Genomic DNA, 21,158 nt, shown 5'->3' with positions numbered 1-21,158 from the left:
ATGCAGGGCGGCCAGGGTCCTGGGAAATGTGGGAGGGGGGCATGGCCTTAAGCAGAAGGGACTAGGGCCAGATTCCCCCAGCCAGCCCTTCAGCGCTGCCTGGCCCGCACCTCACAAGGCTCTGCAGTGATTTAAAAGGCCAGGGACTCCAGCCACTGCTGGGAGCCCCAGGCCCTTTTAAATCACCGGGCCCTGGGGCAGCTGCCCCTTTTGCCCCCTCACTCCCACCCATCAGCAGCCCTGCCGGTACAGTCAGCTTTTCTTACCGGTACGCCATACCGAACCATACCGGCTTACTTTCACTCCTGTACAAGGTGCAAATCCTGGGGATGGATCATTTGATGATTACCTGTTCTGTTCATTCCCTCTGGGGCACCTGGCATTGGCCACTGTTGGAAGACAGGATACTGGGCTAGATGGACCTTTGGTCTGACCCAGTATGGCTGTTCTTATGTTCAAAAGCAGGACATTGTCTATAAAAAAAAAAACAAGCTGCTGGCCTCTCATTGCTACTTCTTGTTAATTTTAAACCCTCAGAGAAATTAAGATGTTCATTTGAACTTGAAACTTTCAGCCCACATCTTCAAGACCAACAGGTAGCACTCTCAGTCCTGGGAGCCAGACATTTAAAATCCAATTTTTCTGTTGGTCTGAGTCAGCATTTTGGACATGAGATGGCAGAGAGAGAGAGAGAAAGAGGAGAGAACTATTGGCTGCAAAAGGTGGAGTTCAGCCTGCTCTGTTACAAACACATTTGATTTCAAAGCCCAGACAATTTAAACAGAGCTATATCCTGCTTCAACTGAAATTAACCGAATTGCTAAAAAAAAAAATTGAATAAACTAATAGGAAATAGGCCTTTCACTGTCAGCCTGAGGGTCACTGCAGGACTTCCAATAACACAATCTAAAGATCAATTAGAAATTTACTTCAAGAAATGGATGGAATCAAATAAATGGGGACATCCATTTCCTAGAAACAGGGATAAAAATAACAGAAGGAATTGAAATTACATACAGTTAAAGGCATACTGTTAATTGGATGGCTCAGCCAATTTCTGGCTGTAAAACAAAAGAAAAGAAGAAAAATAGTACTAGAACATTTGTAATGATAGGCTTTGATTAAAAGTTATCTAGCCCTCACAATAAAAACAAGAATCTGGATATGAGAGTCCACTCTCCATCACTACTTCAGGTATTTATGCACGTAATGCTTGCTGGTGGAAGTGGGTGTACTGGACTCAATTCTCTTCTTACACCGGTGTAAATGAGGAGCAGCACTATTGAATTCAATACAGTTACAATGCTGTTAAACCGATGTAGTGAGAAGAGTCTGGCTTGACATTCCAGACACGGTGATGGAAGAATAAACCCCAGGAAGTTCTTCCACTTATACAATAGAAAATTAAAAGTAATACAATAAAATACTTAGCCCTTCCATCCACAGATGTCAGAGTATTATACAAATGTTAATTTAAGAAGAGATTGTGATCTCCTGGCTCCCACTGGTGAGCTGTTACGGACACAAGTGGTCCCATTGACTTCAGAAAGATTGCTAGTGGAGTAGTTACTCATCAATGTGGGGATGGGGATTACCATGTGGACCTAATCCTTAAATCACCACTGTGAAGCAAGCAAGATTATCCCTCCCTCACAGCTGGGGAAACTGTAACAGTGATTTTAAGTGAATTGCCCAAGGTCATACAGTAAAAGTTGGGATCAAAATCTCAGTCTTCTGCGTCCTGCCCCTGAGTTCTATTCACCAGACCACACTTCATCCATGGTACATACAGTATACTTCATCTCTCCCAGACAGAATAATATGTACCTCAGAGGTGGCTCTTGATCCTGAAAACATTCACTGTATGTATTTGGAAATGTGCGTGAAGATCTCATATGGGGATAGGAGTTTCCTCCTTGGGGAAATTAATGCAATCTAGTGCACACCAAAGGTAAAACATTTGCTCTTCAGAAGTGTTTTGTGATACTCCAAGATTAGCCATCTCAGATGGGGGTTGTATAGCAATACCCACAACAGGTTCTGGCAAGCCCCCTCCAGCCGTAACTCACATTAGAAAATATTTGAATTCCAATGACTGCATGTGTGGTTTGTCAGCTATGAGCAGCCAATCTCCAGCTCCCATTAATCTCTCAGAAGCAGACATAGTGGCTGCTCTCATTTTTATTAATATTAATGGTCCATTACAATGTTCAAGAGGAAACCTCTGACACTATGGGAATTAAAAAGAGCTGACATTCAGTCCTAGACAAGTCTACTGGGGAAAAGATCAAAAGAAAGGTGTGATGAGATCTAGGATTTTCTTAAATGTGCGCTAGGCTGTAAGCAGAGGAGAGGAACAAATGCCCATGAAACAAGGGCAAATCAAGTGGGGGAAAAGAGGCAGATAGAGATTTGGGTCATGCTGTTCTAGCTTTCTTCTTCAATAACTTAAGTTTATGCAAGTTAAGCATCATAGGTGTGTACACAGTACTATGTAATTAATAACCTGTGCCAAACAGCTAATAGGATCCCTACACCAGTTTACAATTCAAGGGTCTGTGCCAATACCCACTGAAATAAAAAAAGACCCCCCTCTGGCTTCAGTGGTTAGATCAAGCCCTAGTTTTAGGCACAAGTATGTATAATATGTTATATTATGATGCAACAGAAAGAGAGAGTAGCTTCCAGAGCCAACTAACTGAACTTGGGATGACCCTTGTATTAACAACCTCCAGATCCTGAGCTGACTGGCCTTGTCGAATATGTATGAGTGTGCATACATGGGGCTATGAACTTACAACCATTGGTTCTGAATTAGCTTCACAAATTTCTATTCCCCGTGCCCTCCCCAGCCCCCAAGCCAATAGTCTTAGTTGGACTGAAAAATATTAATTGTGGTTGATATGACTTATGCTCTCCTAAGATGTTATGTACTTCAACTGACTTCCCTCTGAAGATTTATCCACTGTGCTGTGTAGATTTGAAAGGTAGCGGTCGTCTTGTAGTTCAGATTTATCCCATATCTGCTCCCTCTTTATACTATACCTCTCCTGAGGTCTTTGAAAAGTATTGTTGAAATGCATGAGCAAAGTGTGCCAAGTGGAGGTTTACACTGCAACTGCACAATGTCAGCCGGTGATGGGGTTCTGGCAGCCAGTGGCCTTTTCAAATCCTTTATTTTGTGCAAATGTTTTTTTCAACTATAGTTGCACCCAGGTGCTGTTAAAAGTCTTCATACAGTTCAATTCAGTGCCAGGCCTTTTTTTAAAAAAGGTGACCAGGTTATGTATTTCATGTTGGCATTTGCCAACAATTCATCTCAAGTGCAATCCTTTAGTCTGTTTTCTAAACACCAGGGCCCTTTCCCAGGAACTGTACATCCTGTTCTTTGCTTTACAACACCTTGTATGCAAGCAGTGGCAGAAGTTTGAACACATGGCAACAGGACTTTAAATTTTCCAACAAAAAGCTGACATCAGACTTCACTAGGTTCACAGTATGCAGTTTAGTTGTAGCTGTGTTAGTCCCAGGATACTAGAAAGAGAGAAGGTGGGTGAAGTAATATCTTTTATTGGACCGACTTCCGTTGGTGAAAGAAACAAGCTTTCAAGCTACACAGAGCTCTTCCTTGGTCTGGGAAGTGTACTCCCAGTGTCACAGCAAAATGCAAGGTGAAAAGAAGAGGAGAAAGTCCGGGATATACATCTTAACGTACTCAAACCCGCCTTCACCAAACACAGACACTCCCCCATAGAAATAGATCACATCATGGAACGGGCCAACCAAATACCCTGAGAGAATCTGCTTCAATACAGAAATAAAACCCGCTCTGACTGCACACCCTTAGTTGTAACTTATCACCCCACACTGGAACACATATGGGTCATCAGACAACTACAACCCGTTCCCAATGGGGACCCCATCCTGAAAAAAATCTTTCCTGAACCCCTAGCCTTCAAACAACACCCCAACTCATGAACAGCGGGTGGAGCTCCACTTCAGGGAGGCTAGCCCCCTGTTCCGCCCTTTCCACCCAACCCCTCCATAGCCAGAGCCTCGAACCTCCCTGCCTCCCCATCCTATGGCCAGAGGAGTGCTAGGCCAGCCACAGCCCTGAGACACGCCCCGCCCCCGCACCCAACCTGCTCAGAGAAGCCGCGGGCTTGCCAGAGCCTCCGCAGACCCATCTTTAAAAAAGAGAAGGAGGAGGATCCAAGGAACTACAGGCCAGTCAGCCTCACCTCAGTCCCTGGAAAAATCATGGAGCAGGTCCTCAAGGAATCAATTCTGAAGCATTTAGAGGAGAGGAAAGTGATCAGGAACAGTCAACATGGATTCACCAAAGGCAAGTCATGCCTGACTAACTTAATTGCCTTCTATGATGACATAACTGGCTCTGTGGATGAAGGGAAAGCAGTGGACGTGTTATTCATTGACTTTAGCAAAGCTTTTAATATGGTCTCCCACAGTATTCTTGCCTGCAAGTTAAAGGGTATGTGTACACCAGGAAATTTAGTTGATTTTATAGAAGTCGATTTTTAGAAATCGATTTTATACAGTCGATTGATTATGTCCACACTAAGCGCATTAAGTCAGCGGAGTGCGTCCTCACTACCATGGCTAGCATCGACTTACGGAGCAGTGCACTGTGGGTAGCTATCCCACAGTTCCCGCAGTCTCCATTGGAATTCTGGGTTAAGCTCGCAATGCCTGATGGGGCAAAAACATTGTCACAGGTGGTTTTGGCTACATGTCGTCAGTTGCCCCTCCCTCTGTGAAAGCAACATCAGACAATCATTTCGTGCCTTTTTCCTGTGCAGATGCCATACCACAGCAAGCATGGAGCCTGCTCAGCTCACCATTGATCCCTGGGTGCTGCTGTCAGCAGAAGGTGCAGTAGGATTGCTAACTATTGTCATAAACTGCTTCCACTGTAATTCTGCTCTCCTGCTCCCCAGCGACGAGCTCAGGGGATTCGTTCTGGTCCTCTTGCGTGCTGTACAACTGCTAACAGTCATCATCCACCACTTCCGCTGCAACCCTGCTCTCCTGTAGATACCATACCACGGCAAGCATGGAGCCTGCTCAGCTCACCGTCACCCCTGCTGTTGTGAGCATTGTAAACACCTCGGGCATTATCCTGGAATATATGCAGAACTGGGCTAAGAGACACCAGCATGAGGAGGATTTTTATGAGGCCATGGACACAGACGTTCCTGAAAGCACAGGCTGTGGCAATTGGGACATCATGGCGGCAGTGGAGCTGGTTGATACAGTGGAACGCCGATTCCGGGCCCGGAAAACAAGCATAGACTGGTGGGACCACATAATGTTGCGGGTATGGGATGATTCGCAGTGGCTGCAAAACTTTCACATGTGTAAGGCCACTTTCCTGAAACTCTGAGAGTTGCTTTCCCCTACCCTGAAGCACAGGAATACCAAGATGAGAGCTGCCCTGACAGTTGAGAAGCGAATGGCAATAGCCCTGTGGAAGCTTGCAACGCCTTACTGCTACTGGTCAGTTGGGAATCAATTTGGAGTGGGCAAGTCTACTGTGAGGGCTGCTGTGATCCAAGTAGCCAATGCAATCATTGACATTCTGTTATCAAGGGTAGTGAAATGTGCAGGTCATACTGGATGGCTTTGCTGCAATGGGGTTCCCTAACTGTGGTGGGGCGATAGATGGAACGCATATCCACATCTTGGCACCGGACCACCTTGCCAACCAGTACATAAAGCGCCAGGGGTACTTCTCAATGGTGCTGCAAGCAATGGTGGATCACAAGGGATGTTTCACCGACATCAGCGTGGGATGGCCGGGAAAGGTGCATGACGCTCACATATTTAGGAACTCCAGGCTGTTCAAGCAGCTGCAAGAAGGGACTTACTTCCCAGACCAAAAAATTACCATTGGGGATGTTGAAATGCCAATAGTTATCCTTGGGGACCCAGCCTACCCCTTGCTCCCATGGCTCATGAAGCCTTACATAGGCAGCCTGGACAGTAGTAAGGAGCAGTTCAACTATAGGCTGAGCAAGTGCAGAATGATGGTAGAATGTGCCTTTGCTTAAAAGCCTTAATGTGGTAGAATGTGCCTTAAAAGCTCGCTGGCGCTGTTTGCTAACTAGGTCAGACCTCAGCATAACCAACATTCCCATTGTTATTGCTGCTTGCTGTGTGCTCTATAATATCTGTGAGAGTAAGGGGGAAGACATTTATGGCTGGGTGGGCGGTTGAGGCAAATCGCCTGGCATCCCATTTTGAGCAGCCAGATACCAGGGCGATTAGAAGAGCACAGCAAGGCGTGCTGCGCATCAGAGAGGCTTTGAAAACCAGTTTCGTGACTGGCCAGGCTTCAGTGTGACAGCTGTGTGTGTTTCTCCTTGATGCAAACCCGCCCCCTTCGTTGATTTTAATTCCCTGTAAGCCAACGACCCTCCCCCCTTCGAAATAAAGTAACTATTGTTTTGAAACCATCACTCTCACAGATATTGGGAGACAGGCCAGTCCTTGCTTACAGACAGCCCCCCAACCAGAAGCAAATATTCGCCAGCAACCACCCACCACACAACAGAACCACTAACCCAGGAACCTATCCTTGCAACAAAGCCTGTGGCCAACTGTGTCCACATATCTATTCAGGGGACATCATCATAGGTCCTAATCACATCAGCCACACCATCAGAGGCTCGTTTACCTGCATATCTATCAATGTGATATATTCCATCATGTGCCAGCAGTGCCCCTCTGCCATGTACATTGGTCAAACTGGACAGTCTCTATGTAAAAGAATAAATGGACACAAATCAGACGTCAAGAATTATAACATTCAAAATCCAGTTGGAGAACACTTCAATCTCTCTGGTCACTCGATTACAGACCTAAGAGTGGCAATACTTCAACAAAAAAACTTCAAAAACAGACTCCAATGAGAAACTGCTGAATTGGAATTAATTTGCAAACTGGATACAATTAACTTAGGCTTGAATAGAGACTGGGAGTGGATGGGTCATTACACAAAGTAAAACTATTTCCCCATATTTATCCCCCCTCCCCACTGTTCCTCAGACGTTCTTGTCAACTGCTGGAAATGGCCCACCTTGATTATCACTACAAAAGGTCCCGCCCCCAGCACTCTCCTGCTGGTAATAGCTCACCTTAAGTGATCATTCTGGTTACAGTGTGTATGGTAATACCCATTGTTTCATGTTCTCTAGGTATATAAATCTCCCCACTGTATTTTCCACTGCATGCATCCAATGAAGCGAGCTGTAGCTCACGAAAGCGTATGCTCAAATGAATTTGTTAGTCTCTAAGGTGCCACAAGTACTCCCTTTCTTTTTGCGAATACAGACTAACATGGCTGCTACTCTGAAACATATCCTTATGTTCACAGTGGCAGCCTCCACACTTTAGCTTCTTTCCTTATTAAAAGCATATTGCGGTAATGGTCCTAAATGCTGCAGGAATAGCTTTGCAAACTGTACTCTTCAGAATTATTAATGGAAATGCTGTACTTTGGGGTTATTTTAATTAGGGTTATCTCTGGGATCACCGAGAAAGTAAATGTTTGACAGAGACATGCCATTTACCTGTACATTTTAAATGTTATACAGCTACCCGAGGCTAGACAGAGAGAGAAAAGAAAAGTAAGCTGGTGCACTCTGGGAGCAGAGTGCCAATCACAAACGAGGCTGCCAGAAAGCCTGTTGTGGTTTTTTCCCAGGCAGCCCAATTCCTGGCATGATTACAGATACCACTCCCTGCTCCGTGCTCTCTGGACCTTGTATTACACCGTATGGCCATGTTTTCCTGTGAACTAGAACTCATTAGAATGAGTTGTGTCCAGGTCACATATACTACATTGTATGACACTGATGAATTTCGTATTGCCTGATCCAAATGCTCTAGATCGGGGGTTCTTAACCTTTTTCTTTCCGGGGCCCCCACAACATGCTATAAAAACTCCACGGCCCACCGGTGTCACAATAATGGGTTTTCTGCATATAAAAGTCAGGGTCGGCGTTAGGGGGTAACAAGCAGGGCAATTGCGTGGGGTCCCATGTCACAGGAGTCTCCGCAAATCTACATTGCTCAGGCTTCAGCCTTGGCTGGCAGGGCTCAGGGCCCGGGCTCCAACCCCACATGGCAGGGCTTCGGCTTTCTGCCCTGGGCCCCAGTGAGTTTAATGCTGGCCCTGCTTGGCGGCCCCCCTGAAACCTGCTCGCGGCCCACCTGGACCACTGGTTGAGAATCACTGCTCTAGATTAGCAGTTCTCAAACTTTATTGCCCTTCATTGGGCCGCGAGCAGGTTTCAGGGGGGCCGCCAAGCAGGGCCCTTAGAAAAGAGTAGTTTTGGCTTCTGCTACATATGGTGGTGGTAGACTATGCCACCCAATACCCAGAGGCTGTCCCCTTGCATTCAACAATGGCAGCCGCCATAGCAAAGGAACTCTTAGAAATGTTTGCTTAAGTCAGGATATCAAAAGAGATTCTGACAGACCAGGGGTGCCAACTGTTCATCCCAACTAACAGGACCTTGAAATCGATGCTCCATAAATTCGTGGAGGATGATCCACGGCATTGAGATAAATTGTTACCTGCCTTGCTGTTTGTGATACGGGAGATACCCCAAGCATCCACAGGGTTCTCCCTGTTTGAACTGTTGTATGAAAGGCAATCCTGGACCTCCTTCATGAGTCCTGGGAGGAACAAGAGTCCCGGGTTACCAAGTCCATTCCACATATATTACAGCTGCGAGCGCACCTTAAGAGGCTTGGAGGGTTTACCAGCAAGAACTTAACAAAAGCATAACAGACCCAGGAGCGGAAGTACAACCAAGGCGCCCATCTGTGGAACTTTGAACCTGGTGATCGTGTCTTGTTGCTACTCCCGTCAGCTGAGTCCAAACTGTAAGCCAAATAGCAGGAACCATTTGAAGTAGTCTGAAGAGAGGTCCAGTTGCCCGGATGGCAGCATGAGACCTGGGTATACTATGTCAATTTCCTAAAGGCCTGGAAAGCCCTGGAGGGCATGCTAATTGCCCCTTACCCTTACCTGAAATAGGGCCAGATGCCTTGAGCCACCTCGACACAACAATTGACATTGGGCAGGAGCAAAATGAGGAACGACGACGACAACTGACCTAGTCTATCGCCCCACCCCAGGCACACAAAGATAGTGTACCATCACATAGCCACCAGTCCAGGACAGGTGTGGGATCATCACCGATCATTGTCCCGTAAGATGTGGGGGATCATAAAGGAAGAACTTAAAGTGATGCTAGCCTTGGGGGTTGTGGAGAAATTCCGTAGTGAGTGGAGGAGTCCTATCATTCTTGGTCCCAAGCCAGACAGGTCCACGAAGTTCTGCACAAATTTTCTGAAAGCAAAAGCAATCTCCAGGTTTGATGCATACCCTATGCCAAGGGTAGATGAGTTACTGGAACAGTTGGAGAATGCCAAGTTCATATCTACTCTTGATCTCACAAAAGGATATTGTCAAATCCCCCTGACTCAGATATCCCGGGAGAAGACAGCCTTTGCCACCCCATTTGGCATCTTCCAATTTACAACCATGCCATTCGGGCTATATGGGGCTGCTGCAACCTTTCAGAGGCTTATGGACCAGTTACTGCAGCCACATGAGCAATACATGGCCGTCTACATCGATGATATAGTGATATACAGTACCAACTGGGAGGACCATCTTAGACACCTCACTGCTGTGCTGCAAGCCCTTGGAGAAGCTGGGTTGAAGGCCAAGTGCTACAAGTGTCACCTAGGGCAAAAGGAAGTAACAGATCTGGGGTACACGGTGGGCTGTGGGCAGCTGCGCCCACTCATGAATAAGGTCCAAGCCCTGAAGGTCTGTCCAACCCCATGACCAAGAGGTAGGTGAGAGTTTTTAGGTCTGGCCGGCTACTACAGATGCTTTGTTCCAGAATTTGCCATATTAGCAGCGCCAACAGACCTGATGAAAAATTCCCAATTCAGAGGGTACAGTGCTCCCAGGACTGTGAGTATGTTTTCCAGGCCTTGGAGGCATGGTTAAGTCAGGGGCCAGTCATTTTTCACCCAAATTTTGCAAAAAGGTTTATACTCCAGACCAACGCTTCAGAGGTAGTCCTGGGAGCTGTCCTATTGCAAGAGCATGACGAAGAGGAACACCCGGTGTTTTACCTGCGTAGGAAGTCGTTTCCTCGTGAGACCAAGTACTCAACGATTGAGAAAGGCACTGGCTGTGAAATGGGCTGTTGAAGCACTACGATACTACCTGCTTGGGAACCACTTCCAGCTCATCATAGATCTCACAGCCCTCTGATGGCTCCATTCCATGAAAGACACTAATGCCAGGATTACAAGATGGTACCTTGCCCTCCAACCCTACGATTTTGGGGTACTTCACCGCCTAGGCCAAGCCCATGCAAATGAGGACTTCTTTTCCCGAGTAGGAGGGGAAGGGGATGAGGAAGGACTACCATCTGGTCCAGACTTGAGGGGGAGGGTGTGTGACAGGGTGTACCAGCCCCACACTGGGCCACCAGGGGCGGACCAATTATTGTGGGCCCAGGAGGCCATGCCCGCTATTCCCTGCTGCACATGCTCCAAGTGGAGAACTCAGATAAAAGGACGCAGCCCAGGTCAGTTGGGGAGGAAAGGAGGGGGTGCAGGGGGAACAAAGGAGGAAGGGAGTACACTCCTGGCTCCTGCAGAGGTACCTGTAGCACCCCTGGGGGTAAAGCCCAGGGACAAGGACTACTTGCTGGCTGCAGAGACCACCGTGGAAGTCAGGCCCCCACTCACTGAGGAAGCTGCCTAAATTACACCCCAGCCCTGAGAGATGTGAGGCCTATAGACTGAACCTCAGAAAAGCCCCCTTTCCCCTAGCAACCTGGATGGTGCTTGAGGACAGGCACCAGCGTAAAGCCCCACAAATTGTTTGTTTGTTTACAAAAGCAGCACCAGGTTGGGGTGGAACGGAGACAAACAGGAAGCCCCCCCCCCCTTTTTTTTTTAAATGCTGGTTGCAATAGGCAGTGATTCCTTCCAATCACAACCAGGGCATGCTCAGAAAAGCGTGGTTGTGTGATCCAGAATTCATCAAAACAGGCAGTTTACTAGTTGAATTGCTTGCGGTTTAAGGGCTAGCATTTAAAACATTGCCCGTTTCCCATAGGAGACCGTATGCAATATCACTCTCCTGAGGGTAACAGAGGCGGAAAGGGAGCAGATGCTCCAAGCATCTGCATACAGACCTGGTCCTCATGCTGCAATGCTCTGTGTCGCAATGATGCCAGAAGAGTTAATACTGGAGTGGCACGGGAAAGTGTCCTACCGTGGGGGATTCCAGGGCCATCCCCATGCACATAAACAGTCTCCAGAATTTTAAAAATTCTGGGCTCCAGAATTTTAAAAATTCTGGGCTCCAGAATTTTAAAAAAAGTTCTTAGCTGTCGGGGAGAATGGCTTGCCTGCCTCGCATTCTCTTTCTCCTCCTCCTCAACAATGCCCTCCTTATTGTTGCTCGAGGTCATTGGGGGCTCCTAGGAGGTATCCACAAAGTATTTTGGGGTAGGGGTGGGGTCGCTGCCAAAAATCACATGCAGCTCTTCATAGAAGCGGCATGTCTGTGGCTCAGAACCAGAGTGACTGTTTGCCTCCTTTTTTCTGGCATGCTTGCCAAAGCTCCTTTATTTTCATGCGGCACTGCTATGTGACCCTGGTGTACCCTTCTCCCCCATGCCCTGTGTGATCTGGAGTGCGTTTGTGGCCTTAAGCTCTCCACGCTGATCAAACAGGAAATGAAAATTCAAAAGTTCCCAGGGCTTTAACAGGGGAGCGGCTGTTTCCTGTGTACCTGGTTGACATGCAGTGGAGTTGAAAGTGCTCTCCAGAGCGGTCACAGCAGAGCACTGCAGGACACCTCCTGGAGGCTAATTCACTCAAATTACACAAAACAGCGTCTACACTATCCGCATGTTGACCCGTGGATGTCGAATCAAGCACTACGCCTCTCACAGAGGAGGAGTACAGAAGTCAACTTTACAGGCCACTTAGGTTGGTGGAAGGGACTCGGTAGTGTAGACACATACATTATTAACTCAACCTAATGCGGCTTATGTCGACCTAACGTTGTAGTGTAGACCAGGCCTAAATCTTGAGGAAAATAAACCCTTTATCTTTAGTGGCCTCCACCTAACAAGCAATCCTTACCACTGCAGCAACATTCCCTAGTACCGCAAATATCAATCTGCACTGGTCATAAATAGAGCAGATGAAAAAATATTCAAACCAATTTGTTAATGAAAAATTTATGACGTGCAAACTGGTCTATTCTCTCTTGCTTTCATAGACTCCTCCAGAGACACTTAATGTTGGGGAAAATGCACCACCAGATTGTAATTTTATATATCGATTTATAAAGTAAAATTAAAGAAATCTATGCAATTAAAGAAAACTATAAAACATTTCAATTGACCCGAAACAAGTATTTCAGAATTTTGTTTTGCAGAAAACCGATTTTTTATTCCAAATACGAAAACACAATTTCAAGCTGTCAGACTACTACACACTATTCATCAGCCTGCAGCACTGATCAAAACTCAGAAATTGAGTCAGCCATATTTGCCTGTTAAATAATAATAATATCACATTGATTCTAACATTTCTGATTAAGTAGTTTTATCTGAAACTACTGGATATCAAAATGTGGCTGCCTCTCCAAATTATGTGAAACAGTAAAGCTTCCCATCAGAGGTAGTCATTGTACAGTCCCTCTCCTGCTGCCCTTCCTCCAGCTCCTTGCTTTGTCGTTGTTTGTATTACCTGCCATCCAACTTGCCTTATTGGGGGAGGAAGTGGACCATTTGATTCCTTTTCCACACTCCCCCATTTGCCCAATCAATTCAGGTCTCCTCAGCTTGAAGAGGCTCACATCTTACCCCCTTCCCCTCCCCCAAGATTGAAGAGCGGTTAGGCACAGATCTTTTGCTCCTTTTTCATCAGGAGGTGGGACCCTGCCACACATCTTCACATGTTGGCAGATATGTAGGGTGTACTATCTTAAGCTCTCATACTCTTTCCTCCGAAAAAGGACATGTAGTAAAGATAGTCTGCCACTCAAGCAGGAGTAGTGGAGGAGGTTGGATTTTCCTCTCATTAGTGGGGCCTGGACGGTTCATATGATCATGTACCCACCCCATCCCCCAAATACTTCTTGGAGAAACATGACCAAGTGTCTTCTTTCTTTTGATCCCTACTTTGATCAGGCAGCAGAGTAAAAAATGTTCCAGAATAAAAGGTTTGGGGATGGCTGAACCCCTGCTCTCCCAGTCCTACATGTACCTTTCTTTACACAGAACAGCTTGCTATTTTGACTGATGGGACTTAAAATACTCCACTCAGTATCTTGAACTTAACTCCCACTACATACAAGACTGATCTTTCATCTACTAAACTACACTCAAACATCTTGCTAATACACTTCTGAAAGAGGAATTTTTAATCACTCTCTAACTCCAGGGAGCATAGCACCTGCTCCCCAAACAGTGCTTAAGGGAAAGTCTATATAGCATCTCCCCACATAAAAGTAATAAGCCTATTTATAATCTGACATTTAGCAAACACTTCTGCTCCAGCTTTTTACACAGCTTCCTCAGCATCTCATTTCAGCCGCCTTTTCATAAGCAGTTCCAGGGATTTCCATAACATGAAAACTAGTTTCGCCAAAGATTTAATGATCTGTCTTCATCTGTATTTAAGTAATGCTCTTTGTACGAATTCCTCTTATATAAAAGCACACTGGTCTGGCTGGTACTATTAAAAAAATTAATGTATCCTGTATGAAGACATTTTTGTACTGCTTGTAGGAAGTCAACAGCAGGCTTCTATCAACATAGATACACCAGAGTCAGAATGGAAGGGTAAAACATATTTCAGACAATGCCACAAGTGGTATGGTAGATGCCAGATATTTTGGGTGGTCTCCATAAAACATCTGATTTTACTTAAAATCTACAGTGCACAAAATTCACCCTTTTAAGTCATTGGCTTCCCAGTAGTACTACTTGCCAATAATAAATTAGCAGTATACTTAAATAGGAGTTCTTTAGTCAGTGGTAGATGCTTTGTGAGATGTAACACAGCTGAGATGTTTTCATTTGATTAATATTTTTTCTAAGTTCCTAGCGTACAATGCTTACATAGCTCTTACAAAAGCCATTTGCCTTTAAGATGCATTTCGACAGCTGCAAAACTCAGCACATTGTGCAGATTTCATGAGAAGACAACCTATGCATTCTAGTATAAGCTTCTTTTACTTCCACACAAGGAGCTTCTAATATGTAATCATGTTTATATGTTTCATATTCCTCTGTACTACATTTATAGATGGGACTACAAAAACTCCATCTGAAGTTTTTTGAAGTCAAGGGTTTTTTATTCATCTTTACATTTAAAGTTACAACTCCTTCTTACCCTCTTCTTTACTGCAATATTGACCTCTGCCAGCCTCCCAGACAGACTCACATAGGCTATGTAACCTAGGAAACTGCATATAAAACTACCAATTCCATGTTTAGCATGGAGTAGAGAGGAAATATTTCTCTTACAGCAAAATTTAGACTCTCTGCAAAATAAACTAAAGGATCACAACTCAATACACCAAACTGAAGTATACTATGAAGTCCTAGTACCTTGTTAAATGAACCAAATACCACGTTCCTACGTTTTCCATGTACTTTACATGCCATCGCATGCTGCTGGTGCTATTTGAATAGCAATTAGTATGCATCCAAAAAAATCTAAAGTTCACAATTTTTTACAATAGTAAATTACAACATATGATTATAAAGCTGCAAGCCTGACAATACTGAAGTGACTTAAAAGAATTGTCTGACATTCTCAGTACATATCACTATTTAAAAAAAACAAAAAACCCACCACTGACATGGCTCTCACCTCTGTTTTTCAAATGTGTGGTCAAATATTTGTATGCAGCTCTCCTCTTATAGCTTTGTCACTTCCACATCTCCACTGCAGTTTTCATGCAGATATTCCTGATTCAAAACTTCCACATTCTTTTAATGGTAAAAGGACCTTTATACTCCATCTGAAGTCAATCTACTTGTGAATCAAGATTACCAACTAAAAATGTGTAATAAGTCACCTGGGTTTGCTAATATTTTAATGGTTACATAAATATCTTTTGACAAAGTGCTGACATATATTACTCCCCTCATAGATTTTAACTATGTTTAAATATTTATAATTGCCATGAATAACTGAAATTAAGCTCTGGTTGTCTGGTAGCCAGATTCATGCAGTGTTATAGCCATGTTGGACCCAGGATATTAAAGAGACAAGATGGGTGAGGTCATACCTTTTATCGGACCAACTTCTGTTAGTCAGAGAGTTTTCAAGCTGAAGAGCTCTGTGTAAGCTCAAAAGTTTGTCTCTCTCACCAACAGAAGTCGGTCCAATAAAAAAAAAAAAAAACAACATACCTCACCCACCTTGAGACTAAGATCCATGACCGTTGTATTCCAAAGCATTTGCATGGTTTCCCAATTTTAGCATATCACATTTGACCACGTCAAAGTATTTCTGCCCTCCACTTCCACCTCTTCATTTTAAAGTGCAGTTTTACTTTAAAAAACTTACCAAAAAAAGTGACACCTTAAACATGTGGAACAGTTTTATCATGTATTTAGTTGTATCTGATTTTAGTGGCAGATATTTTTGTTGCTTTTTAGTTCTGTTAGCTCTACTAGCTAATAGTGAGCTGGATTCTGTCACTTCTTGTGCATCAAAAGAAATGTAATAAAGTCAAACCAGTTAGCTGTGTAAATCCTTTGATGGCAGTTGGGCTACACAGGTTTTACCAAGGATCTAATTTGCCCTGAAGAACCTTTGTTGTTGCAATTTTGAGAAAAAGCACACAAACTAAACCTGAGTGTGCAAGGCTGACCAGAAACACTTATAAATTAAAGACATTCGATATAGAAGTCTATTGAGACCTCCCTAACATATTTTTAATCAAATTATAAGCACACTAATTCAAGTTTAGAGTAGGGCTGTTGGTTAATCACAGTTAACACAAGCGATTAGCTCAATAAAATTAATTGTGATAACAAAATTAATTGTGAATAATTGCAGCTTTAATTGCACTGTTAAACAATAGAATACAAATTGAAATTTTTTGGATGTTTCTCTACATTTTCGAATATATTGATTTCAATTACAACAGAATACAAAATATACAGTGCTCACTTTTTATTATAAATATTTGCACTGTAAAAATAAGAAATAGTATTTTTCAGTTCACCTCAGGCAAGTACTGTAATGCATTCACTACCATAAAAGTGCAACTTACAAATGTAGATTTTTTTTTTGTTACATAACTGCACTCAAACAAAACAATGTAAAACTTCAGATCCTACAAGTCCACCCAGTCCTGCTTTTCGTTCAGCCAATCACTAAGACAAACAAGTTTGTTTACATTTATGGGATATAATACTGCCCGCTTATTTACAATGTCACCTGAAAATGAGAACAGGTGTTTGCATGACACTTTTGTAGCCGGTATTGCAAGGGATTTACGTGTGACATATGCTCAACATTTGTATGCCCCTTCATGATTTGGCCACCATTCAGAGGACATGCTTCCATGCTGATGACACTCGTTAAAAAAAATAATGTATTCATTAAATTTGTGACTGAACTCTTTTGGGGGAGAATTGTATGTCTCCTGCTCTGTTTTACCTGCATTCTGCCATATATTTAATGTTATAGCAGTCTTGTATGATGACCCAGCACACGTTGTTCATTTTAAGAACACTTTCACTGCAGATTTGACAAAATGCAAAGATGCCGCCAATGTGAGATTTCTAAAGATAGCTACAGCACTCAACCCAAGTTTAAGAATCTGAAATGTCTTCCAAAATCTGAGAGGGACGAGGTGTGGGGCATGCTTTCAGAAGTCTTAAAAGAGCAACACTCTGATGCGGAAACTATAGAACCCGAACCACCAAAAAAGAAAATCAACCATCTGCTGGTGGCATCTGACTCAGATAATGAAAATGAACATGCATTGGTCTACACTACTCTGGATCGTTATTGATCGGAACCAGTCATCAGCATGGACACGTCCTCTGGAATGGGGGTTGAAACATGAAGGGACATATGAATCTTTAGAGCATTTCACACGTAAATATCTTGCGACGCCCGATATAACAGTGCCATGCGAATGCCTGTTTTGACTTTCAGGTGACATTGTAAACAAGAAGCGAGCATCATTATTATCTCCTGCAAATATGAACACACTTGTCTGCCTGAGTGATTGGCTGAACAAGAAGTAGGACTGAGTGGACTTGTAGGCTCTACAGTTTTACACTGTTTTGTTTTTGAATGCCGTTATTTTTGTACATAATTCTACATTTATAAGTTCAACTTTCATAATAAAGAGACTGCACTACGGTACTTGCAATGCGGGAATTGAAAAATACTATAGTTTTTTACAGTGCAAATATTTGTAATAAAAAATAAATATAAACTGAGCATTGTATACTTTGTATTCTGTATTGGAATTTAAATCAATATATTTGAAAATGTAGAAAGCATCCAAAAATATTTAAATAAAAGGTATTCTCTTATTGTGTAACAGCACAATTAATCACAATTAATTTTTTTAAACTCTGGCTGTCAAGCAATTAAAATCAAATCTTTCACATTTTAATTCACAAACCTATTAAAAAACAACCTATTTTAACCACTTTTTCCAGTGGATTTCACTGCAGAGTTTTTAACCCTCAGGTGTTCATTTGACATGTCAAATCCCATCCCTGCCCCCAAAGATACAATTTTCTGTAAATTTTGCTACACCTCATTTACTCCCTTCCCCTTCTGACCTCTCACCCTCCCCCACCAGTTTCTTAGCTCCGAGGTTATGGAAGTTCCTTTTGTGAAATCCACTACCACCACCCCCAAGCACACATATGTATCAGGAGCAAAGTTAATGATGTAACATCCAACCCACACCACGCAAATGTAATTCATTTTAAGGGCTTTTTTTTAAGTGTTTATATGCACCATAAAGTGGAGTGTATTTAAAATGCAGTGACATATCTAACAGTAGCACAAGTGAATTTGTGCATCACCGAGCACAAAGGGGACACAATCCCAATGGGGGCTTCTATTGTAATAAAAACTAATAAAAAGCTTCCACACAGACGGTGAACCCAACACCACTGCCAATGTACTAAAGAATCAGCAAGTGAAGGTATCTAGATACTAACTTAACTTGTCATTATACCAGATATGACAAGTTAAAACAAACAAACAAACTGGTTAAAAGTAAATTAGATTTTTTTAAAATGTCAATTTAATGTGTGTTAGCACCAGAGGCAAAAGAATTATTAGATTTGACTGAATTCCTTTAGCTTTTTTTGTCACTTAAAACTGAAAAATGCTGCAAGGTAAGCAAAATGGCATACAAGAAGATATCCCATTGGTTGGTTGGTGTTGCATTTCTCATAACACAGATGCTTTCCAGTGTCTTCCTATTGTAGTGCCTTTCCTTACAGAGAAGCCAGACTGGAAAGATCTGTATCCTCACTTTTGGTATAATACAGTACACAAGACAATATGAAAGCATCGTTGTATCACATATCAAGTTCCCATAAGTTTATATGCTGCAATGCAATTCATGAAGTGCCAGAACAGACATGCTGTTTTACAGATTTACTTACAAAACCTCTTCACCTGTTGGTTTAAACCCTACCAATTCCTTCATAGGCTCACTTAACTATGCGACTTATTAATCAAAGTGGACAAAGGAAAAATGTAATACTGATCTCTTGGGAGAGATTTTATTAACTTATAATTGACATTCTAGTTCTCTGTATGACAAGTCTGCCACACTTTAGGAAATATGCTTTATTGTTCATATACAAAACTACACGATGCTTTTTAATAAGCACCAGAAACCATGAAGACTTAAGTGCTACAGTATATTTTGTAGTGATTGTTACCTTGTCCCGATATTTAACAGGTCAAATCGGCAAAGCACTTCTAGAAAGTTGCTGGGTTTGTTTAAACGCACTATTTATGCATTATGATTGGTATGCTCAAATCCATTCATTATACTGCAGATTAAAGGTCTCCAATAAAAAAGACCATTTCAATACATTCCTCCACATTATCAGTGCTAGAAAGTCTAGTCACCATATTTATCTTTACTGAAGCTAATATGAATATATAACTAAAGTAACTTCAGATTTTATTCAGAAGAATCTATTTTCCAACAAAAAAACTTTGTTTTTGACAATAATGAATGAGTATATTGCAAGTGACATTCTGCACCAAAAGCTGGAGGGCTGGGACTGCAACTAAAAGTCTACATGTCAGCAATACAGACACTTTTACATGAACTCTGACCATTTTTAATATTAACATTAAAGACCAGGTGCTTTAAAGTTTGTGCGCCTGTCAAGCAATTAAAACCTCCACACAAAAAAAAAAAGAGGAAAAAACCCACAGAACACAGTATTTCAGAGAATATAACACATTAGACACTTCCATGACATCTCAGATCAGATTGGCAACTGAAACTTAACATCCACCTGAGCTTGCTTTGCTAAGGTCACTATTTCTGAAAGTTTCACAACCTGGGAGGGAAAAAGGAAATAAAGTTAAAGATAATTAAAGAAATATTAACAGTTTAACAAATGACATTATTAAATTTTAGGAGTTCGACTAGACAGTCTACGTTACGAAGTGATGTCAGAAAGAGCTTGCCATAAGAAAAAAACAGATTCATAGATTTAAAGGCCAGAAGAGACCACTGTGATCATGTAGTATGCATGACACATGCTACAGGACTTACCTGAATTTAATTTCTGCTTTAAGTCCAATACCTTTGGTTGAACTAGAGCATCTCTTTTAGAAAAAAAGAGTTAAGATTCTGGATTTAAGAAGTTTCCAGTGATGGAGAATTCACCACAACTCTTAAGTTGTTCCAATTGTTAATCACCCTCATTGTTAAAATATGCACCTTATTTCTAGTTCACATTTGTCTAGCTTAGATGCCAGGTGGCCAGCATGGATTATTAACAGATGTTAATGATGTTGTTTGTTCATAACTTTATAAAACCAGAAAATTGTGCATAAGTAATCTACATAATCAAGTGATCCTATTACTGTCACCCTCATTTTCCCTCTTCCATTTGTTTTTACACCTACTTGCTGCATCATGTCTTAAAACAAAGCTCTACAGGGAGTTAGGACTTGTCTATGAAGAGCTGTACCTGAAAGTTGCATGTGTGGACATTCTTATTCAGGAACAAGCCACTTCCTGTTTAGTTTAAGTCAAGTTGAAAGTGGGTTAAACTAAACAGGAACAAGCCACTCCCATTCCAGAACAAGAGAATGCTCACACATTGCACTTTAAAATTAATGCCCTACCTGAATCCATGTTAACTTTCAAGTGTAGCCAAACCCTTATTTTTTTATATACATTTATACAGTGCTCAGAACAATAAGCCTCAATCAAACTGGGGCCTCAGGGTATTTTTTTTTTAAACACGAGTAAATATTCTCTGGAGAAATGTATGTTATTTTTAAACTACTAGTACTTTTTAAAGTGATTTTGGTATATAGAATATAATTTTAAATGAACAAAAATTAATTTGGGTCATGTTAACGTTGACAGACTTATTTCTTCATTTATAAAACGGTACCAGTAATTTTAGATGGTGGGCACCTTATACAAATGCAATATAGGTCTAAAACCCAAATTCTCTGCTGCAAAAGCATTCTAATGATCAACCAAGGGCTCCATTAGCTTAATAAGATTTTCACTGTGCCCTTAAACTCAGAGTTTTGCGGATCAGGGTGAGCAGGTTCTTTCACTGAAACGCAGCTTGTTCTGGAGAGTTCAACCCCAGGAGCAAACACTACAAATGATTCAGATTAAACACTGATAGCACCCTTGCTTATTAGGGAGTTCAAATACTTATCTTGGCCTTGAACTACTACAAGTGTTGACCTAAAAGTATACTACCAACGAGGGGTGCACCATTAGAAGTGCAGCCTTTCAGATGAGATTTTAACTTGAGGTCCCTTCTGCCCATCTACAAAGTTAAAGATCTCTTGGCTCT

At 42.5% G+C, this 21,158-nt stretch overlaps 1 protein-coding gene across 1 annotated transcript in view; it reads right to left on the bottom strand.

The window, feature by feature from the left end:
* Positions 1–18,842: 18,842 nt before the first annotated feature.
* The window catches only part of SUCLA2 (succinate-CoA ligase ADP-forming subunit beta), a 42,446-nt gene continuing 40,130 nt past the window's right edge, over positions 18,843–21,158 (bottom strand). Inside the window, exon 11 of the mRNA XM_077811464.1 lies at positions 18,843–19,667. Coding sequence (XP_077667590.1) covers positions 19,593–19,667 — 75 coding nt within the window. The 3' untranslated portion in view covers positions 18,843–19,592. The remainder of the gene's footprint in view (positions 19,668–21,158) is intronic.

Source organism: Eretmochelys imbricata, chromosome 1 (genome assembly GCF_965152235.1).
Source record: "Eretmochelys imbricata isolate rEreImb1 chromosome 1, rEreImb1.hap1, whole genome shotgun sequence".
Classification (NCBI taxonomy): Eukaryota; Metazoa; Chordata; order Testudines; family Cheloniidae; genus Eretmochelys; species Eretmochelys imbricata.
This window is presented reverse-complemented; position numbering and strand designations above follow the sequence as displayed.